The sequence below is a fragment of the Malurus melanocephalus genome, unplaced genomic scaffold (genome assembly GCF_030028575.1).
Source record: "Malurus melanocephalus ecotype Western Australia unplaced genomic scaffold, MMel_1.1 scaffold_68, whole genome shotgun sequence".
Taxonomy (NCBI): Eukaryota; Metazoa; Chordata; class Aves; order Passeriformes; family Maluridae; genus Malurus; species Malurus melanocephalus.
Genome location: NW_026623300.1, coordinates 2,475,359 through 2,497,748, shown reverse-complemented (window position 1 = coordinate 2,497,748; position 22,390 = coordinate 2,475,359). Strand labels below are relative to the sequence as shown.

Genomic DNA, 22,390 nt, shown 5'->3' with positions numbered 1-22,390 from the left:
AGACAGATTTATCAATCAACTAGCTGCATGAGTCCCCATGATTAAATTCTTCAAAAGCTACATCCAAAGCATAACAGTGAATTTCAGGATGAGATTGAACAGTCCACTGCAGGTACCAATGAAGTAAAAACCATGTGCCATCTTTGCTTTCAATGAAGAGAAATACACATCTGATACTTCTATGAAAAGGTCACAGTACAAGGCAGAATATTAAAGCCAGGCAGCTTGGAATCCCTGAGTTCCTGAACTGGATCCAGTTTGGAACCCTGGCGCAGAACTGGTGGATTTATCGGAGCTGTTTCCCCATTCCTTCTTTGTGACTCCCCAGGATGGAAGAACTTCAGCAGCAAGGTTGCTGAAGGAGTTTGATGTCAGTGCATCAGCTGCCAAGTTTGTTGTCTGGAATCTCAGTACAAATGTCCTACTCTCTCATCTTCATGTTTTGTATTCCGTGTGGACATTTTCCCCTGCCTCCTCTGTTACTTGTACTCAYTGAACTTAGTACAGGTGCCAGGGTAAAGGGTGCTCCCATGCTTTAGTTTTTCAAAATGTACAACAGAAATGCTATTCCTATGGAGTAAAATCCTCTTCCCAAATTTAACTTAGTTTATTAACATCAAATCAAATTTGAAGCTGATCATTTTATGCGCAGGAAATGTCTCATGTTCCTTTTAAGCAATCKCTTAAGAGTGCTCTTAAAAGAGCTGAAATAACTGCTGTGAAATTCTACCCTTTGCGTGTTGAAAGAGTACATCTACATATAAAGGATTTTTTTWTGTACCTGTATTTTTAGTAAGTTCTGGTATCAGAGTAGCTTAAAGAAAACCTAATCTCTAAAAGATCACATTTTTAAGTTATGAGGGACTGGGGCAAAGCTAAGAATAAAACTGCAGACCTGAAATTGTGAATTACATGATCTCTAAATATATTTTTTTTGGTAAAAAGTAGGCGTTTTCCTTTGCATTTTTGAAATGCAATACAAAGCAAAAGAAAAGGTCTGCCTTTTGAAAATGCAATACAGAGGCAATCTAAAAAAGGTATGTGTCAATTCTATTATCAGGAACTACTATTCACTGATGCCTTTTGCAAAGAAAAAGAAATATAATAGTTAATCTTTATTTGGCACATTGTGTATTCAACGAATAGCACTTGGAAGTTAACACTTGGATAAACATTTAACTATCTGGCACTAACTAAATACATCACTATTAAGGGAAATTTATGTAAAATATAATCCCACTAAGCAGCAGTGATTACCATTAAGTATCATTAGGGTAAGCCAGTTTACTGGGAGACAGTCCAATAAAAAGCAGTCACCTTGATTTAGTATAGTTATACTGTAATAATATATTATAGAGAGCACTTAATGAAGAAACATTTTTGGGTTATGTGTATACAATATCATGAAAAGGCACCAGCTCCATGAGCTAAGATGCAACATCCTTCTTCAGCAAAAAGAAGGAACACTTTATAACACCATATTTGAGCCAAAACTCCCTCTTAAAAAACATACATCAGGATCCCCAACTTTTAGCAGGRCATTTGACTAGAGATCTTTGCAGGTAAGTGTAATGGCCTCCAATGGGTTTGTTTGACTGAGCTGGTCCAATTCAGTTTGAACCTCTGGCTCTGTTACAAGAGATGATCTGCATCAGAAGCACACTAGAAATTCTTCCTGGTCTAAGATGTGAGCTTTTAGTTTGACTGCTCCCTACCAGCCACTTAGGTGGATTCAGCTTTTTTTCTTTCACAAATTTTATCTTTATATCTATTTCGCCCTTCGCTGTTTCTCTCCCTGCTCTAAGAAAAAAAAAAATTCATGTTCCACTTTGTTCCCTGTTATTCATCCACTTAGTTTCATTTTTTCCTTTTTCTTTTCTGCTCCCTCTCCCTGCCTTGGTTTGAATAGACATTAAATGCATTATCTCTGCRCCACTGAAGTCTAAAGATGCTGAATCAAGGTTTAGCAGTAGCTAAACAGACACCAGTGCATGTCTCCAATACGCAAAGAAAACAAGTTGTAAAAGGTACAATGGGTATCTCAGTGATACTCTTTAATATTTCTGTTGTTTCCGAGACAAACCAGGAATAATAGCAAAGTCATAACATCTTTGTCATAGGTCAAGGACACCACCTTCCTAAAGAATAACTATAAATTTCAGTAGACAGTTAGCAATGATAATGTTTTGTTTTTGTCTTACTGGAGGAGGGTGTTCTAGCTTTCATCTGCGTATTTCCTTTTCATGGGTAACACCATAAATGTCTGTTGGTTTTCTGAGTGTTCAGGCTGAGACATTTACATGTCAGGACTAACATGCAGGCTGTGTCCAAGTATCCCTCCATGGGTGGCCTCCTTCTCCTCCCAAGATCACAGGCAGGAGACAGGGATCACTGCAGGGCACACCCGAGGAGGATCAAAAATCCTCCTGGAAGAGCAGCTGCTGTGAGAAGAAAGGGAGAGGCTAAAGATGGAAGAGGAATAAGAAAGCAGGGAAATGCTATTTGTCAGTGAACTTAATTCTAYTGGTTACCAATTGTTTTAATAAGCCACTAATCCAATTAGTCCCATTGCCTACCCCCTCCCTCGGTTGTGCTATACTCTCTCAATGTGCTCATGCACTGCCTTGTGTTATCACAGCTCATGTATTTGTGTAGTGTATTAAATCAGAAAACTCTTATTTATATGAAACCACTGTGGCTGGAAATTAGAGGGTCAGAATAGGGCCTACAGACAGTTCCTGTTCGAAGATTTTTGTTCCATCTTCTATAGCCAGTGCAGATCAGGAAAAGGAACATCAAGTATAGGAAGCATGAGCACAAACTAAATTCAACAACATACAGAAGCCACAGCTATGAAGAACGGAATGAAATTAAYTTCCCACTCAAATATAACCCCTGTGTAAATATATGCTTGTGAGAAATTGAAATCCACAAAATAATTAAAGAGAGAAAACCAGACGCCTGTGAAAGCAGGTGCCTACAGAAGATTTGGGGCATTCGATGAAAAGTTTCACAACTGACAAAGGGATGTGAGAAATCTGCTGTCTCTGCAGAKATCCAAGAATTTCTCAAGCACTCCAGATGCTAACACATCCCCCTCTGCGATGCCATCAAATAAGAAGAAACACATTTCAGAAAACCCACTGGTGACTTCCAAGAGAAAACCTGAACAAGCAGCGTTAGGTAGGAGGGATGAGCCCATGGTACCTACACCATCACTCTGGAACAGTGGGAAGAGATGGCAAAGGATGGAAGTTGCCCAGAGAATTTGTAACAATGTTATTTTCTCTGATATAACACAGAGTGTATTCYAGACAAAGCATGGCTCCAGCATATAACCAAAATCCATTTTAGGGCAAAGCAAAATACTGTTAAGAAACCATGTTCATTATGGGAAGAAAAATTATATACTAAAGTAGCCTTTGATTAATGCTGGGATTTCCAGTTTCAAGCATAAATTTAAAGTTTTCATGTGTCATGTGATGGTTCCTTGAGTTACCAGGTATCAGCATAGCTCAACAAGTAGAAAAYAGGGCAACTTAGCCAACCACATCTTTACAACACACATTATTTCAAATCTCTCCAAGCTTTTCCATTTCTAAATCCTTTTCAGACCTGGGGCCTTGCCCTCTCACTCAAGAGTATCTTTATTGCTGTGGTTTTGCTCAACCATTTTTTACACACAAACTTGTAAACTCATATTCTTAGTCTCCTAAAAAGTATATGGAAAAAAAAATTTCAAATGCATGTGCCAGCCTTTGCACTTCAACTGCATGTCAGACATTTTCAGAGCCAGGTGCTGGAAGGTGGGATTAGTGGGCATTTTCAGCCTCTTACACTGAATAGAGCAGAGCCAAAAATAACATTCTCAGCAGATTCTTCAGATTTCTCATTTATGAAAACTGGGTTATTTATGTCTGCTATAACTTCTTGTATCTGAAACACAGCATGTCTGGATTAGCAGTAACTTTCTATTTTGTTGCATCAATAATTATGTCTCAGAGAGTCTGCTGTTAGAAAACCTCTATTTCCTTTTTGCTTGCTTTCWCTCAGGCAGTCCTTTCTTGTGGAACTTTATTTAGGGATCTTAGGATAAATGTGCTYTTTGGATAGGCATAATATTATGAAATACTCCTAACAGGTATAAATTTTTATATGTGGATTGAAAATGATGGCCAATATTGTATTCTCTTRTAATTCCTTATAAAAGGATTGCTCCCAATTGCTCCCAGTATCCAATAGTAGTACATACCATATTTTTCTTTGGGTGTGAGACACAAAATAAAGCAATTATACTCATTTACTTCACTGCAGAAATGTAAGCATATGGTCTTTCAAATTACTTTTCTTCGGTACATGTCTTACTCATTCTTTTGATGAGRTTTTTGCCTTTTCTGATTGTTATGATCATTCTACACTCCATGYCACTGTAAACAGTCTGCTTCCAGATCAGCAAAATCCTTTCTTGACAATAACACATCAATCCATGTCTGTACAGATTTAATCCAGATTCTATGGAGCAGACAATGGAGTAACTTGTTTTAACGTATTGTTGTTAAATGAAAGAACATGTAATAGACGACTTTCACCTCTTGATTGAATATAAGCYAGTAATTCATTCAGTGCATGGCTGGATTTGTTTTTTTGCTGCTAATAATGCTTACGGATCATGTGCCCCAGCCTTTTCTTAAAAATATTAATTATAAGAAGTTTAGCAGATGGTGAGTGCTTGCAAGTGGAGAAAGATCAAGTATTTGTGATTTTCTTTTACAAAGGTGGACAGAAGCTTMGCTTATGTGAATGAAGTACATCCACAGAGGTGAAAGGAGCTCTTAGGTTACCTGTGAATCTCGAAGTTACTGCAACCTCATGGCTGCAAAGTCCCCAGATACGCCATGAAGTTAACTCCACTGGCAGTGCTGATGGAACKCCACACAAAATCAGGTCTGTCATTAGTCTAAAGCATTTCTAATGTTTATGTCTTATTCATTTGTCATTGTTGCCTTTTCATCTGAAACTCCTCAGTTTTCTCTAGTGATGCAAGCTAGATCATTTATGACTGTCTCAGAMAGGAGTGCTGGTGACAGACAAGAACTAAAATATCTGCATAAACAGGAGTACATGTATTTCCAAACAATGTCTCCTAAGGAAACCATCTGTGCAAGATTTTCAGATGCAGGTCTCAGATGTGAAGAGCTCTGCAACTTTCTCCTAGATGATCTGTAGTTAAAACAATTTGAATTTGGCTTCCCAAATATTTACCAGCAGTTAACACATTCATCTGAGTATTTGACTGACCCTTCCATAGTACAGCACGAGTGTGGGCATGCATCTTAATTTGATTGGTATGACAAATGGCAGAACAGCTCCTAAAGTCAGACAGGAGGTGTCATGTTCCAGGGCATTACACCTGTCTAGGATTATTAACAGATCAGCTTTGAGAGGGAGAGTGAAAAACAAAAAAAAACCACAGCAGATTACATATGAGAAGTTACAATATTCATCATAGCTTTATCACCTCTTTCTATACAGTAGAAAATATGAGAAGAGAGTAACGTTTTAATGTAATGAAAATTTAAAAGACTGTATGCAAAGTAAATGAACTATAATTTTTGCTGCACTCTTAGAGACTAGGGAATTTAACTTCTGTTTCTGCAGCAGCCACAAGCCTATGCTGCATGCAGATAGCAATTAAAAGCAGTGTAATGATCACTGAAAAATTCATGTGTACATCCAGTATGCAAAACTGAAGTTGTCCTTTGCTGAAAATCTCAATTTGTTGTAATAACACTGTGTTTAACTACTGATCTTGGCTGGCAGTAGAYGGGAGTGGGTTGCATTAGCATATTAGTAATGTACTAGATTTTATATAAGATAAAAYAATATTTTTATCTCCAAGTCTTAATGCAGTGAATAAAACTTTAACTTCCATGACTTACAATACTACCATGGACTCCCAACAAAATCATAGTCCTATAAAATTCTCTTAAAATAAACTCTATTCCTTGCATGGCTTTTTTCTCTCACATTAATATGATGATTTACTAAACTACRATCTAAATGTACACTTCATTAATTTAATCATACACATGGAAATATACTAAGAGAGAGCAGAATAATTATTTTCCAAATATTATTTAAATTATTTCTGCATTGCGATAAACATGTATGTTTTTATAACCATTTGATTTCTAATGATTATTGTATAATAATTTATACACAGACACAAAGATACAATGTGCATCTCATAACTAGGTATCATACATATGATAATATACACTATAACTAAAAATTAATTAGTCTAATCCATATTAAGATGTTAACTGGATGGATGAGAATTCTGAGAAAGTTTTTAGAAAACTGGTTCTGCTTGATCCATGTGTTGAATCAATCTATTATATGCAATCTACTTCAATCTCTGAAGTCTTTTCAGTGTACTGCTCATAAAATTATGAGCAGTGTYCTCATAAAATTATCTCAAGCCAGAAGTCTGCTCACCGAATCATCAGATTACACTGAGAATTGAAGCCTCCAAAGAGACTTGGCAAAAGTTAGGTAAGGAAATGTCCCCTTGAAGGGGAATTGATATTCTGATTCCTAAATTACYGGCAAGTTGTTTAAAAAACCTGTCACATCTGACCCATCTAATTTTCAGTGCATTACTTCAGTYGCCCTCAATCTTGGGCAAAAGTAAGTATGTGGAGATATTTACATATKCCAGCTCAGCAGGGTTATATTCATGTTACTGACTTACACAGAAAGAACATTTGGAGAAATTTTGGAGAGATTAAATTATCTGAAACTACACCAGAGGTCAAAATCCTCATAATCTGTTTATCTGATGTGGCAGCTACAAATCTAGAAGAGAAAAGATTTTGGAAGGAAGAGCAGAGCCCTAGACTGAGACAGAGGAGAGTCTGTCTGAAGCAAGCATCAGTAAKTTTGCTGTACATTASTAAAATTATTTTGCATCTGCCAGACTTATTCTGTGACACAGCTATGTGACCTTCATAGGGAAAAYAGTAAACTCTGTTATTACACAAGGAAGTTGTCACTTTGCATATGTTCTTCTTTTTAATACTTATTGTTTAAGTATTAGATTTAAAAGTAGTGGAAATAAATCCAGCTGGAGGTTGGATTAAAGTATTGGATACACCTTATAAATAATTACATAACAAAAATGATTCAGCGTTTTCAAAAAATGGTTGATCTAAACCCCARGATTTTATTACTTTCAGGCTGTTATGTCCTTCTAAAATAATTAWATTAATTAAACTATTACCAACTGAGAATTAAAAACAGACTACTATTAAATGCAGATGCTGTTACAATCCATTTTTTACTTGATCTGGATGGTGCTTATATTCAGTAGTGAAAAACCTCATGAAGTATTTTACATCAACTAATCCAAAAACCTTTGATTTGTAGAATGCCATCATGTAAAAAAAACCCAAGACTTAATAGTATGCACTTTTGATTGTATTGATATTTCCAAAGGACTAACTCTTTTTTAAATATAGAATTTTTAATCAGGGCTTTTACCCATCCTGGTTAAGTTTTTCAATCTGAAATTGTACACATTTTTRTCTTCTACCACAACCTGAAGCACTAAGAAATTTAAACTCAGCAAAGTCTTATAAGCTGTCATCCTCATTAACCTTCCTTTTCTGTCCACTACAAGTGGGGACAAGCTTCTAAAGTTTYTGGTGAAAATGACACCCTGTTTCATTCTGGTGCTATTTTTCTTACCATACTAGACACAAAATTTGGACCGTCTTTGGATATTCAGCTTAGTTCTGCTAATTGAAACTCCTGCAAATAAGAAATCTGTGATTGGAAGTGTGAGGAGAAATACACATGGGAAACTATGCTCTTCAAACCAGAATTAGCAAGCTGCTCCCTCCTACTGCTGCCCATCTTCTCAGGCTTATTTCTCCATCTCTGTTSATTCTTTCTTTCTTGGAAGATCAATTAAAAAAGTAATTGTTCTAGTTCACCTTGGAAAAAGGGATGGGCTACAGCTGTTCCAAATATTCAGGTATTTACCTTCCACTGTCTTTGCTGCTACTGGAATGTTACAGACAYGTGGGGTGAAAACCCCAAACACAGCAGAGCCAATCCAGCAGCTCAAGTCAGTTTTTCTGCCACCTTTTAGTTCATGGATCTCATATGATTTAAAATTTGAAAAGTCCATACAACTTACTGTTTTGTGCCAGAGCTTGAAGCAGACAGTCCAAGCATCCCTCCAAGCTATCTGCTGTGCTGTCGGTGGATGTTATCTTCAGCTTTTTCAGGGCTTCACTTAAATTATCTGCTTGGCAAACACAAAGGAAAAAGAAATCAGTCTCCTCATCAATTTGGTAACAGCACTATAGTCTTGAATGTAAATCTTYAGTGTAAAGTAAACAATTCCTGTGTCAATGACGATGACAGGTGTGGCCTGTGTTCTGAYGGTTACAAAAATCCAGGAGTCAAAGGTTATAGATGAAATTAAACTTTTCAAATTTATACATACATTTATCATTTTACATCTGAGAACAGGATGTCACAGCAGGTATTTTATGAAATGCCACTGAACAGCAATTTATCGATCAGTATTTTCTCACCCTTGCTGGTACAGAAAACCAGCAGCCATTTCTTTGCTTCACCTCCTTGTGCGTGGGATTAAAATAGAATGGAAATATGCATATCTTGATTTTTTTCATAAATAGAGGGAAAGTAATTGAAAATGCCAATTTCTGCATGCTGTGTAGGYTTCCATCTTGACTATTCACAGATGCCTAGTGCTAAGCTTAGAGACTTGTAAGAATTATRTCATTTTCCATCACAACGTTACAAGCATCGTTGTTCATATGAACTGTGTTAACTCTTTAAATTCAACTGATCCATAAAAACACTTTCTTGAAATAAGAAAGTTCTGCTGTTGATTTCAGATAACTGACTCTTCCCTCTTAAAAAAACCCCACCTACACCCAAATGCAAATGACATAACACCATTCTCAAAAGATGCCCATTTTCCCAGTAGAGGTTGGGGTGGTATAACTGTTACCATTTTGAGGATTCTGTTCACGAACAAGGTTGAAGTGTTGGCAGGTGCAGCCCGAGCCTCTGGTAAACCCACCAATGACTAACCTCACTCTGAATGGRCTATTCTTTTAAAAAGAGTGCTGATTCAGTTTCCATGCCAACTCTGACAGTAAGCAGAAAGTGTTACTCCAAACAAATAATGTTAAACAGCGTCTCACTGCCTCTTGTTCCCTGTGGCTGATCAAAGAGCCTTGACCCTCGCCCGGCACAGCCATAGGTGCAGTTCCTTTGCAACACATCTCTGGCATCTTCCAAGGCTGACTGGCAGCCAGCGCTGCCTCAGAGCTCCACAGCAGCGTGGGAAGCCTCCTTCACAGGTGAGCTGGCACCTGTTTGCCTCCTCCTCACTCGCCCACCTATGGCATGGTGCAAAGAAAGCAATGGAGACACAGCAGGCATCCCATGAACAGGGTGCAATCTCACTCCTGGAGATGCTTTGTTCCTCAGCCAAAGCTGCGGCTTTTGTTCCACCTCCCATTTTTATTAGCATAGGCTTTTGTAGTTCAATATCCCATACAGAAAARGGTTAAGATTTTGAATTTTTGAAGTGCTCAGAATTTATACATGAACCTGCTTATGTTTCTATGATCAGTTACTCAGTAATGAACGTGCTCTTAACAACACTATGGCCAGGAGTCTTAATACCCCTAAATGCAGAGACTCAGCAGTGTGCTGGCAACTCTGTAAAAGCCTTTTGGGAAACCACACTTGGCTGTGGCTCCTCAAGATCCTAAAGACCTTCCTCCATACTGCCTCCTCCCTGTGCTGAATTGCCACTTTCTGGAACAAGCTATCAGGAAAAAAAGAAAAACAAAAACCCAAAATTTTATTTCCCCTCATACCCACATCACTCTCTAGCAGGCTTACTGCAGCACTTTCCTTGAATGACATTTAACCAASAGTAAAGTTGAATGTGCACTGCAAAGCCTCATTGCTTAAATATGTTATTCAGGAAACACCACTGGAATTTGTGAAAATACACAGGTGCAGGATACTCAATGACCAGCCCTAGTACCATAGTTTAACATTGTGCCCTCCACCTCCTCTTATACATTCTTTACCTGCCTCCTTCTCATACTCTTCTCTTCAGTTTTGTGCTGATATGGCACTAATTCTCCTCCCTCCTTACAGGCATCTCATCTCCCTCTATATTCACACACTTTAAAGCTTTAATGACATTTACAGAAAGAAGTCTAAATCTACTACACAGATTAAAAGCAAGGGTTCCCATAATGTGGGGAAGAGGAAAATGCAAAGATTAGAAATTCACTGTCACACCAGATTTTGCAGACTGCGAACAAAGGCTATCGTCAGGGAGCACACACAGACTTTATTTCTCTCTTACAGCCTCTTTTACTTCACTTGTGCTCAATAAATCACAAGATCTCACTCACTATTTCATTCTTCTGTGCAGAGATGAGTGCTTTATATCAAATACTTGTTATTTCTTTCACTCTGTGCCACATCAGAACCTGCAATAAAATTAGGAAAGTCTCCCCAGCATTACTTTCCTACCTCCAGTGCCATGTAAAGTTTTTCTGGGGAAAGTCCACTATTCTAATAGTATACAATTACAGATTATAAGCAAAAATATGCATTTTGGGCAAAATTGTCAAATGTGGCTATCCAAATATTTAATTCCCTAAGACAAACAAATCAGTTTTTCATGGTATAAAGGATGTGCACATTCCACTGACAAACGTGAACATTTAACTGCAACTTTAGACAYACTTCAGGTGCAACTTGGGGCAATGGTACTTGTGGCCATATTACTTYTAAAATATCCTATGAAACTATGTTGCACTACATGCCAAATTGCCACACCATTAGGTGTACTTGGATGCTATGAGACTTTTAATTTAGAAATTAATTAATTTAGAAACCATATGCATGTGTTTCTGAAATAAATTACAGTAATCCTTGATTTTTTAATAAGCCTACCACTCCAAACTTCTTGCAGCTCAATATTTTATCTCTCTGTGCTAAAGAAGAAAACGTAATAGGAATACTGTAGAAACAACAGATCCCGTGACACAATGTCAGAAGGCCACGAGCACAGAGGGTCTTTAAAGACCTTTAAAGACCCATCCTTAAAGAATGAACTTATTTGCTCACTTTGGTTCTTTCTGTCCTAGTCTGTCTCCTTTCTAAACTGTGCTGATACCTTGAAAGAGACAATTACTTCTGAAACCCAAGAATGCTGGATATGTGCAAATACATCTTCAACAGATTCAGAGGTTTTGATATATTTTAATTTTTTTTTTCTTTTGTTGTTCTGAAAAGAACAAACCCTTATAGTCTGAGATGACACTGAAAGGGATATTCAGAGAGAAAGTGCTGTAGTGTTCCAGAGGGCTCCCACCATATAATCACACAAGGCTTCCCCACTCCTGCTGCTTCACAGTTGCCCTAAACCAGTCATTTAGAGAAGAAGCTGCAAAGTACAAAACCACCTGTTGTTTTCTTGTGATCATCTCCTGCTTAGTTTTGTGCCTCTTCCTCTCCTTCTATAGAAGCTGTTTCCAATAGGATTGTTGCTGCATAGGCTGACCAGATTCCCAGCAATAAAACCCCATCAAATAAAAGCATATCAGGAATCTTTTTGGCTGAGTACCATGGAAACATGAATAGGTACATTTTGTCAACATGCAAGTCACATGAAAGCTCACATTAGTTGGGAAGAACTAAGGGGGCAAGATTAGGAYGGTAAGGGTAAAAATTGCCTAGTAATGTTCCCTATGGTACAGCTGGTCAACAATGTGGYATCATGTGAATTTGTGAGGCATCAAGTCTGCAGTTTAACAAAAGTATCAGCAATTTTGTTGATGACCCCAAGCACAGAGAGTCTCTCACAGTTATATGTGGCTTACCGTACTACTTTCAGAAGAATTAGTTATCTTATCTGGACAAAAAGCTCTGAATCCCACAGACATTAATCCTATATATCCTAATGTTACAAACTGATAAGTCAGGACGTGGAGTCTGCCAAGAGCTGTCAGACCTGTCTGGCCCATTCCACCCACTGCTGCATTTTGTTTTCCCCAATAACTACTCCTGCATAAACACTCAYAAAAAATGAGGCGGTTTAAATACTTTGCCCACATTGCTTTTTGGTAACATGGTATTGCTGCTCTCTATTGCAATCTTTTGCTATCTCTTGTGCAGGCATTTTTACCGTGAAAATTAGTCAGAAACTAACATCAGTGAATGTTTTAATATTCCATTTCATTTCACGGTACTCTTTTTCTGAGGGCTTTTCTGTGACTCATTCCTATTTGCAGTCACTAACTTGTTTTATACAAAAGAACTCTTATTTCATCTAAAAATGTGGTTGTTGATCAACTTTGTTTAAGGTCAGGGCCACATCAGTGCTGGTTAGACTGCAAAAAAGTTCGAGAAGGTACCCAATAGTCTTTCTAGTGATGCAGCTTCTGAGGCTAAGAACCAACTTGCCAATTTGGTTTTAAGTCCACAGTATCTTCACCCAAATTGCAGAAAAAGCCCTATTCCAAGACTGATGTTAAAAAAATATTTAGAATATCTTATTTGAGTACTTAGACGGTCAGGTTTTGTCTGGACTGTTTGTTTTTCGTAAGTGTCATACATTTTTTCCAGTAYAGATATTTTCTCTAATAAATTAAGACTTTGAACATATCATTAACATTAGCTGGACTGACACTTTTAGACTGTTGTTATTAAAGAAACTTATATATTACATTATACATGCAGATAGGAATAACAGATAAGGAATTATCTATTCCTAAACAGATAAGGAACTCAAAATTAATGGACCCAAAGGGGCAATCCACCACAGGCTCACCAGAGTTGTTTTTGATGAAAAGTGTATTATGAGGTGGTATTATTTGAGAACCTGGCACAAAGATCAGACACATAATCCATTTGGGSGAGATTTATATATTTGGCCTGAATTACTTTTTGCAGCAGAAAGACGAGCAGCTGATGCAATCTGTAGCACAACTTTGATCTTTAATGACCCCAGATGCCACTTCCCCAAATAAGAGAACACTGGCCCAAAATTATGAGAGCCCTTTAGCTCCCAGGACATTGAATAAGCTGTCAGAAACATACAGCATGGATCCTTTTTGAACCTATACAAACTGAGACACTTCYTCCTGGATGATTTTTCAGAAGGTTCCTAGTTCACCTGGACGTGCAAAATACTCCAAATGTCGAGTCTACTGAGGACATGAGAACCTTGTTCTCATGTTTAGCCCATTGCCAAAAAATACTCCATGCCTGCCTTTCTTTGTAGTAAATGCCCCCAAGAGCTCCCAAGTGTACAGTGTTCTCTGCCAAACCACCCAAACCCATCATTAGAGACAACTCTTTGCCCCCAGCAGAGCCAGGAAATTTTTAAACCTGGCACGTAATCAGGAGRTACCTTTATGCTGTCAAAGGGCAGCAGTGAAGAATTAGTTTTTGATTAGTAATGTCAGAAGACCTGGTAAAGACAGACCAGACCAACATCTTAATTAGGAAAGAACATTTTTTTTACAAATAGAAGTCCTACCATGTTCACTGAGGTGGGTTAATGCTTTTTTCCCAACAAATGTTGTAGTTCTAGGGATATAATGATGGATCATTAACTGTAGGGCTCCTTCTGAAACCTGTTTTTTACTGAGGTACATTTGCTCTACTTTTCTAGCAGAGTAACTAATTATAATGAGAGTGTCTATTTTTGACAGCAGTTCAGCTGCTTCATTCTTAAACACTTTCTGAATCTTAGATATATACCATCTGGTCTTGGAGACTTGTTACTCTCATTTATCCACTTGCTTCTGCATCTGTTCTTCTGACATGGAGCTTCATTTTTATTACCTGCAATCACTGCCACCTGAGCACTAAACTATCTAAYTAGTTTTTGTAATTATCAGGTCATACACACTAAGAGCTACTCAGTCAATGTGCATTCAAAATTGAGATAGAAACCGAACCAAAGCGGCACCAGGCAGCAGTCGGTTCCCTTGGAATCTCTTGCCAATACAGGATGTTCTGTTTTGCTTTCCACGCACCACACCCACCCTCCTTGGAGGACATTTGATACCTTTGAAAAGAATTTGATGCATTATTTTTATTGTAGTTGCAGATAAACAACAGATACTAATACAAAAATATTTACACTATGGAAAGGTACGTGGATCTGTAGCTGCTATAATTGGTTTCTGCACACTAATGATCCTCTATTGCTTAAATCATTAGTTACAAAGGCTAGATTGTAAGAATTTCAGAAGACTTTGCACAACCTTGGAAGATTTCATTTCTCTTTCCTAGGAAAACATGGTGCAAATTTATGTAGCTTTGTATTTCATATTTAAACACTGCAGAACTGGAATTATCTTAAGGTCTAAAGAAATCAATCAAAATTCAGTGAAATCAACATCACTTTGCTGGTTTACAAAAAGCCCTAAAAGATGTTGCTTAGAACCAGTCCTAGAAGAAGAATAAAACAGATTTTTTCCAGTTRATAGAAAATTGCTTGATAAAGGGAATCTGCAGTGGATAAATTTCATTTCAAAGTCAGCTAATGATAGAAAAAAATAATTATTTCAAATAAGAAAGCATTTGGCTCTCAGTTTATGGCAAGTTCTTTTCTGGTATTCTATTACCAGGAGCAGTAGAAAAAATATAGATAAGATGGCTACCAATTTGTAAAGAATCACAATTTAATTGACAAGACTGCATTTCCATTTGCATGTTTTATTTTTGTATAGCTTTTTTTCACCAGGTGTCTGATCCTCACTGAGTCACATTATCAAAAYGGCTTTAAACACACCAGGTTCCAGAATTAAATCAACCCACATATATTCCACCATGTAAAATATTTACCATACAATACAGTAAATGCCAAGATGTATACGTGAAGAMTATTTTATCCAAGGGACACCTCTCTCAGACAAATGTTCTGKCAAAGAAAAGCTGAATGTCTTYTCATAYCCTTCTTGGCAAGTGGTTCTCCTTTCAYTAACCAGACACTACTACAAAATGAAGGGTGGCTTCCTTTCTCAMTGGCAATTATCAAGTTAGTACCATTACATTATGTCATCATGCTTCAAAGACATGAATGTGCTTGCTTTCAGAAGYTACTTATAAAGCATGAGTGAATCAATGCACTGTGTAAGCAAATGGGAGAACTGAAAATGTAGGGTTGAAAGTATCTGTGTGGGAAATGGGGTTTCCAGCAGGAGACTTGCAGGCTCCGGAATTACTATGCATTCTGGAWTCTTGAGGAGTCCTCAGATGCAGGTGCAGATTACTCAGCACTTCGATAAAGCAGACCACAACACATCATGAACAGGTATCAGAAAACATCAGGTATCACCTGGGGCASAAGGGGATCCAGTTCTTTGTGGGAACGTTCAGCTGCAAATTGAGAGACCAATAGTTCTCTGTACATGCCCACCCCTCCTTAATTTATGACATGGTTTCAAAGTACTGCAGCATAAAAGGTAAGAGAAGGTCTCCTCCACCAGATTATTCCAGATTACTATGCACAGAATGAAAAAAAAATAAGGGGGGAAAAAARTCATGACAAAAATAGTATCTTCAAYGACTACTGTTACTTCAGACAATAATCCAAACCTGTTTCTTTGCTCATGCTAAATCAAAAACTCATCGAGCAGATTAAAAAGGACAGCCCAAAGCTGACACTTGGCACAGAATACAGCTCTTCCTGGGAGTCAGGAAATTACTGAAAGGGGATCTTGGAAACAGAGGAGTCACCTTTATACCAATCAAATCCTCCACTCCCTGCTCTGCTGTATTACATATAACCACATGGAGAAGTACAGAAGAGACAAGCTGCATGTCTGCAGGTGTCTATGCAGCTAGCAGGGCTTGCACATCTCTGCTGGATCCTTTTTTCATTAATTTTGTGTGGTTTATTATGTGCTTTTGTCTTCTTTCTTTTCCTTTTCTGCTCCTCCAGATGATTTCTGCCTGAAGCACTTTTAATATAGCAAACAAGAGTCACTTTGTCAAGTCAAGAGAGCAAGAASAGAGAATGGGTACTAGAAAACAAACAGAAGAAAATTACAGTACAGGAACAGTAGAGTCTAGAAATGGCACATTTAAAACTAAATGCATCAAGCTTTTTCAGCTTTATCTTTTCTTTGAGATGCCTTTTGCTTACACTACTGTGTCTAACCTTTTCTCACTGTGCCTATTCTAAAAGTCTTGATCCCAGTGTGACTCCAGTTAGCCGACTACAAATGCCAATCTGGACATTACACAAACAAATAAGAGGAAAACACTTTCCTACAGAGCCTTTTAATTTTTCCCTTATTATATTAGAACAAACAGTATTTTTTTTTTAAACACAATTTAGTGACACTGCCAATTCTCTGTACTTTTTCCAAGTTCTATACAAAATATGGCTTATTAGGCAATAAAATAACACACATATAATGCCAGAAGTTAGTCTGAGTGGACATTTGCAGGATGTTATTATGTGGGACAACAATTTAGAGTTGAAGTATCCATTCCTAATCAATCTAACAAGCTTACTGTAGTGTTAGCTTTTTCGACAAAAAAAGTCAAAATTATTTTTTCTTCTTACTGAGCCTAAAAAGAAAGCAAATACATAAATAAATTAAAATCAGGCAAYACAAAGCTGAGGATATAAAGTTCCAGAATTGAGATAAACTCTGACTTTACCAAGCTCTGGTTCTGGTCTTTGGCCTACACTCTGCAAGWAAGTGCACATCAACTGTACAATATAAGCACACAGTTCAATATCTGTCACGACTGTACTTATGATACCAGCCTGAGTTACTGAACAAATACAGGACTGGATTCTGCACAAAGGCCTCAGGCACATCTTTCACCAGCAACAGTGAGAATTTTGTCTGGGTAAAATACCCAGGCTCAAAATTGGCACTGCTAGCTCTAATTGTATCTCACATCAGTGTTCTTCTGCCAGATAYTATGAAATACTAATCACTTACACAGCCCTTTTCTAGCTATCTTGAGTTCCTGGAAAACTTGAATTATGGAAAGGAAGTACCTGAATGGAATAGGGTGAACCAAGAGTCCACGGAGTGTTACAGATTTAGTTTCTTTTCTTTTAAATTGTGTGGTTTGAAGGTCATAGAATCACAGACTCATTAAGGCTGGAAAAGACCTCCAAGATCACCGAATCCACCCTTTCACCAAACATCACCATGCCCATGAAACCATACTGGAAAGTGCCACATCCACTCATTTTTTTTAACACTTCCAGGGACTTTACCACTTCCCTGGGGAGCCTTTTCCTGCTTTTGGTGAAGAAATTTTTCCTAATATCGAACCTGAGCCTCCCTGGCACAACTTGAGGCCATTTCCTCTTGTCCCAGTTACCTGGGAGAAGAGACCAACCCTCACCTTGCTACAACCTCCTTTCAGGGAGTTGTAGAGAGTCACATTGTCTCCTCTTAACCATTCTTTTCTCCAGACTGAACAAACTCAGGTCCCTCAGCTGCTCCCTGCAGGACTAATCGTCATCCTGAGATTCACCGGAGACAAGGAAGATTCCCAGTTTTCAGGTATTTTTTAGAGACAATAAATAAACCCATGAGGATGCCAGAAAAGCAGGAGTCACAAAAATTCACATGGTCYTAATATGTTTACCAGAATCCTTAAATGGAAAACTAACATCACTATCAGTGATTAGTGATGCCAGAAATCAAGTATCTTTTAATATCTATGTATTTTTATTCTTTTTTTTTTTATAAAACACATTAAGTCTATTCATTAGAAATCCTGTTTCTAAGTTCTGCTTTTAATATGACCACAAATTGCATACATAAAAACATCTCTTTGAAATTCACTAAAAAGTTGTGATAWCTCAATTACCATTCATGTCGTAACTCTTTTCTTACCCACCTTACAGAAATGACAACTTCTGAAGCAGCCTTCATCTTTGCATCAAGGGAAGGTATATGTGTAATTTTGCRTAGTAGGAAAGTACATCAAGCTTTCTGACACATCCTCTACAAGCATTTCAAAAATAGTAACTCAAGAAACAAAATCTCAGCCCTTGTCCTGTTGGCTGTTAATAAAATTCCATCTGGTCACTTAGGAKTTGTGCCAACATTATCACACAAAAGAGCTTTTAAGCTGTTTGAATGTTCAAGAGTCATTTGACAGCTTCTTTATTTACCTTTTTTTTTTTTATCAAATATGCACCTAATAGTAYACAGATGGCTAGGTTCTAACAAGTTTATTTGCATGCAATCTTAAAACAAACCTTGAAAGTAAACTGCTGAGGTTTTCCTTTGGGGTGTTGCTCAGGTTATACATTTTTTCTAACATTTAGGATTGTTCAGTCTACTGCTGCTCCAAGTTCCTTATTAGGTAAATACAAAGTAAAGTGAAAACTCGGTGCCTTGGTTTTTCTRAAACTGCAAACACAGTAAGAATCTGCTCAGCCTGCCCAGAGCCAACAGAATGGGAGGAGGGGACAGGGAGCTGAAGTTTCAGTAGGCAGCAAGTTAAAGAAATACTCACTGACAAAAATCTTCCCAGTGAAAGAAATCCCAAGAACCATTCTGGGCAATGAGARAGACTTCAGCACCAGATGGAGACTATTCTCAGTGCATATTATCTGTATATCTTTTGGTGCCAAAATCAGTTCTAGATTTATTCTCTCAACATTGCCATAAAAGATGTGCATTTAATACAGAAAAACAAATTTCACACTGTAACACATTCAAATTTGTATTGGAAAACCCAAATTGGTTTGCCAAAAAAAACCCCTAACCCCCAGTTAAAAAAAAACAAATTTGTGAGTGACCTGATCCAGCTTGGCACAGGAGGCTGTATTAGGTGATGTCCTCAATTAATTAATTTTTTGTGTGAAGCTGTTAGTCCATGTGATGAGGTTGTGTAAATCACAAACCACAACACAGAATTTGCTTGGCCTGGTCTGTTGCCTTCAACAATCACTGTAACAACTAATTTATCAGGAAGTATTCAAAATGTTGCAAGACTCGAAGGGATAGTGCTGCATTCTCCTGAGCCAAAAGGGACAGTAAAACAGCGTGGAATGGTCCACCAGACTCCCAGCTCAAGGATCAACTGTCTGGGAAGTGAGAAATGCACACTGAGACAAGAATGCTATTTCAGCTACAGAGGTGGTTTATTAATGCTCTCTCCTCATTCCTATCCCTCAACATCTTTTAACTGAATCAAGTATAAAATCTGTGAGTTAAGAGAATCAATTTGTATCTTAAATCTCCATAGGATAAGCACTCAGTAAACAGGTAAGGGACTGACTCTGTCACTATTTATTGATGGGTAACTAAGTAGTCTTGCACATTTGCATAAACTCTTCAAGGTTTGACATATGGTGAGATAATAAAGGGAAYAAACCTGCAAAAATATAGAGTATTTTTACCATTGTTTTTATTAATTTGTGGGCAATTCAAACAAATGAAGTTTTGAAAAGGACATGAGTAGAAAGATCTTGGCTTTGACATTCTCTTTCAATTCTTTACTCTGGACTTAATTAAAATGAACTATTCCAAACTTCAAAGCTATGACACATATGATTAGAACCCACAGAGAAATCTACTACAGAAAATAAAATGAGTCTGAGTGATACATAAATAATCTAGGAAAAGCTGTGAAGATTTAAGGAAACACTATTATATATCTAACAACAGAACATGACAATGTTTCTATGCATATTCTATATACAATATTTTGGGGGKTTTTAGTGCTATATTTTTAAAGGTATCTTAGCACCTTAAATGAARATGTAATTGAAACAAATAATTTATGGGATCTGCTTTTGTACCCTGGTCTGAATTCTTACATTTTTATCAGTTAATAACTTGAATTTCCCCRGTCCTTTCCCAGGCAAAGAAATTGGCTTGTTTGTTGGATCTCCAAGCAGCTCATTTTAAATTTAAGGTTGATCAGAGCACTCTAGCAACCCATTTCTTCTGGTCCAGCTATCAACTTGAGTTTCCCTGTGGCAGCTGCTGCCACAGTGTCCTGGGCTGGAAGAGCCCCTTTGCACATCAGTTCTGAGAGAAACCTCTCTGACATCTGACAAAGAACAGATACCAGATATTGAAAAGCTTCAGGGCTCACACAACACACTTCAACAAAACCTCAGCAAGGCAAAGGAGTATTTACCCTGATAAAGAGGTCATTTCATAATCTATTTTTTTTTCTATTTGACATAGAAATATAAATATAAAATAAAACAAGAAAAGGTAGCAATTAAATTAGCTTAGCGGTTCCCAATTAAAAAGACATGAGGCATTCTGTTATGCAACAGCACTCATGCAAGCTCCATTTTCCCTCTTGACAAGATACTTATCCTAAACCAGCTGATCTACTACACTCATCCCCGCARSTATCTTTTTATGGAAACATACAGTTTTCCCCCAGTTCTCTACTCCAGCAGAGGGCTGAATTGCAGCCTCTGMATCTTGTCAGACTGGGGGACTTCACAATGATGTTCCAAAGGGTAAATATTCCTTAGATWTGAAGCTTTAATGGTGGTTTATGCTGTTCTCACAGGACTTCAGAATTTGCATTTAATTTGGTTTTAATTATTTTYCCCCAAAATTACCAAAAAAGTCCCTRCTTTCAATTACAGGCTGCATGATAATTACAAACCATGCATGAAAATCCAGTTTGAATTTCACGAGTGTGCAGAAGTAAGTTCATAATGAACGTGACCTGCCATTTTTGTTATTGTTAGGTTTTCAGTAAAAGTTTCTTAGAAATAAGTTGCAAATCTAATAAATTGCAARTCTAATAAGTGCCTTTAAATCCCTTTATTCACAAATKTTTRAATTACARAATTGTAAGTACTTGTTTGCCTGTKTTAAGTAATSTTAAGTGCCTACTTAACATTACTTTTGCTGAAGCATTTTTGTCCCAAGGAAGAAAGAGAGGGAAGGACAATCACAACAAGAATGCACCTTTCCACCTGAACACAAAACTGTTGAAACCTGTAATTAAAAAGTTCCCTTTGACCACAGAAGGGCTGACAGCCATGTGACAATCTCCCGATGCCTTGGAGAAAAAGGCTTTTAGTGTTCTCTAGYGTCAATGAAAGATACAAAAGAAATTAAGTCAGTTTTGGAAAGCCCTGCTTCTTGGCTGGTGAAATAGCCTGATGCCACTAATCCTTCAATTTAGCAGTTTTGCAAAAATTACTGAAGTGGCCCCAAATCAACAATGTGCACTTTGTAGGCAGACTGYGGTGCCCACATATCACAAATTGAAGGCTGCATTGTCAGCATCATTTGTCTGGTAATCTTCTAGGGCCAAAATGTACTCTGGAGATTTTATCTTGCTTTTATAGGTATCATGTATGGCTTTAAACCTGGTATTACTAAGATTAGCAGACATCTGTGGTTAATCCCTCTAGYGATAAATAGTTACTTATTAATGCAGTTGTTTATTTTCACCTCGGAATGCACAGGATGTAGAGTATTGATAAAAACTGCAGTGATAGGATCAGCTGAGATCCTTTCTAAAGGAAAGGATTCAACTCTGTCTTCATGCAAGACTGACATAAAACTGCAGATTCAGASAGCAAAATTAAAATGGTGTGGATACKGGTCAATATAGCCCTATTTTAAATAAAGATTTCCACAAAACCCACTAGTACTCTGCAAGGCTGCTGTAGTTACAAGTGATCATTAACCTCTGCATAGTCTTTAAGAGTTTTATTTAGTAAAATACATTCATACAAGAGTGACAGTGCAATAAACATGATACTGATGTTCTGAGGCAGCACGTTACAGTACACGGGCACAGCTGGGTAAATTACAATTCAAATGTTACAGTCCTCGATTATTTCAAATCACTGTGATGAACATTTGAATGAGTGGCATGATGCAATACGTATTCAGTGAAAATATGGCTCTGGAGAGAGAAAATCTGACAGCACAAATCAGGKGGGAAAAATCTTTAAAGAAAAGGCCACTTTGTATGTCTTAAATCTCAGGACTCTTAATTAAACTACTAATCCCCCATTCAATCAACTGTGTTTGGGCAACATCCCAAAAACAAGTGAAACGTTCCCGAGAGACACATATCTACAGGAAGCTCAACAAAAAAGGCAAGCAAGACTTACTTTCTGTTCAAAAAGAAATCTGTCTTTTAAAGACAAAAGATTTCTGCAAAATGCCACTTGCTACATTAAATTGCAAGTCATCTGCTTCCCCCACAAGCAGGATCTGCGTGTGTGCAGAGTGGAGGAGTGCTTTGCTTTCACTGCTTGACAACCATCTCTCAGACTAGGTAAAGAGTCATATTGACAGAAACTGAAAGGGTCAGG

The 22,390-nt window shown here is 37.5% G+C and overlaps 1 protein-coding gene across 3 annotated transcripts in view; it reads right to left on the bottom strand.

Moving 5' to 3' along the window:
- RAP1GDS1 (Rap1 GTPase-GDP dissociation stimulator 1) overlaps positions 1-22,390 on the bottom strand; it is an 85,755-nt gene that overhangs the window by 47,068 nt on the left and 16,297 nt on the right. For 2 of the 3 annotated variants that reach the window (XM_057366584.1, XM_057366586.1), the window contains exon 2: positions 8,204-8,314. In XM_057366584.1, the coding sequence (XP_057222567.1) occupies positions 8,204-8,314 (111 nt within the window). The remainder of the gene's footprint in view (positions 1-8,203; positions 8,315-22,390) is intronic. The other variant, XM_057366585.1, reaches the window with a different exon arrangement.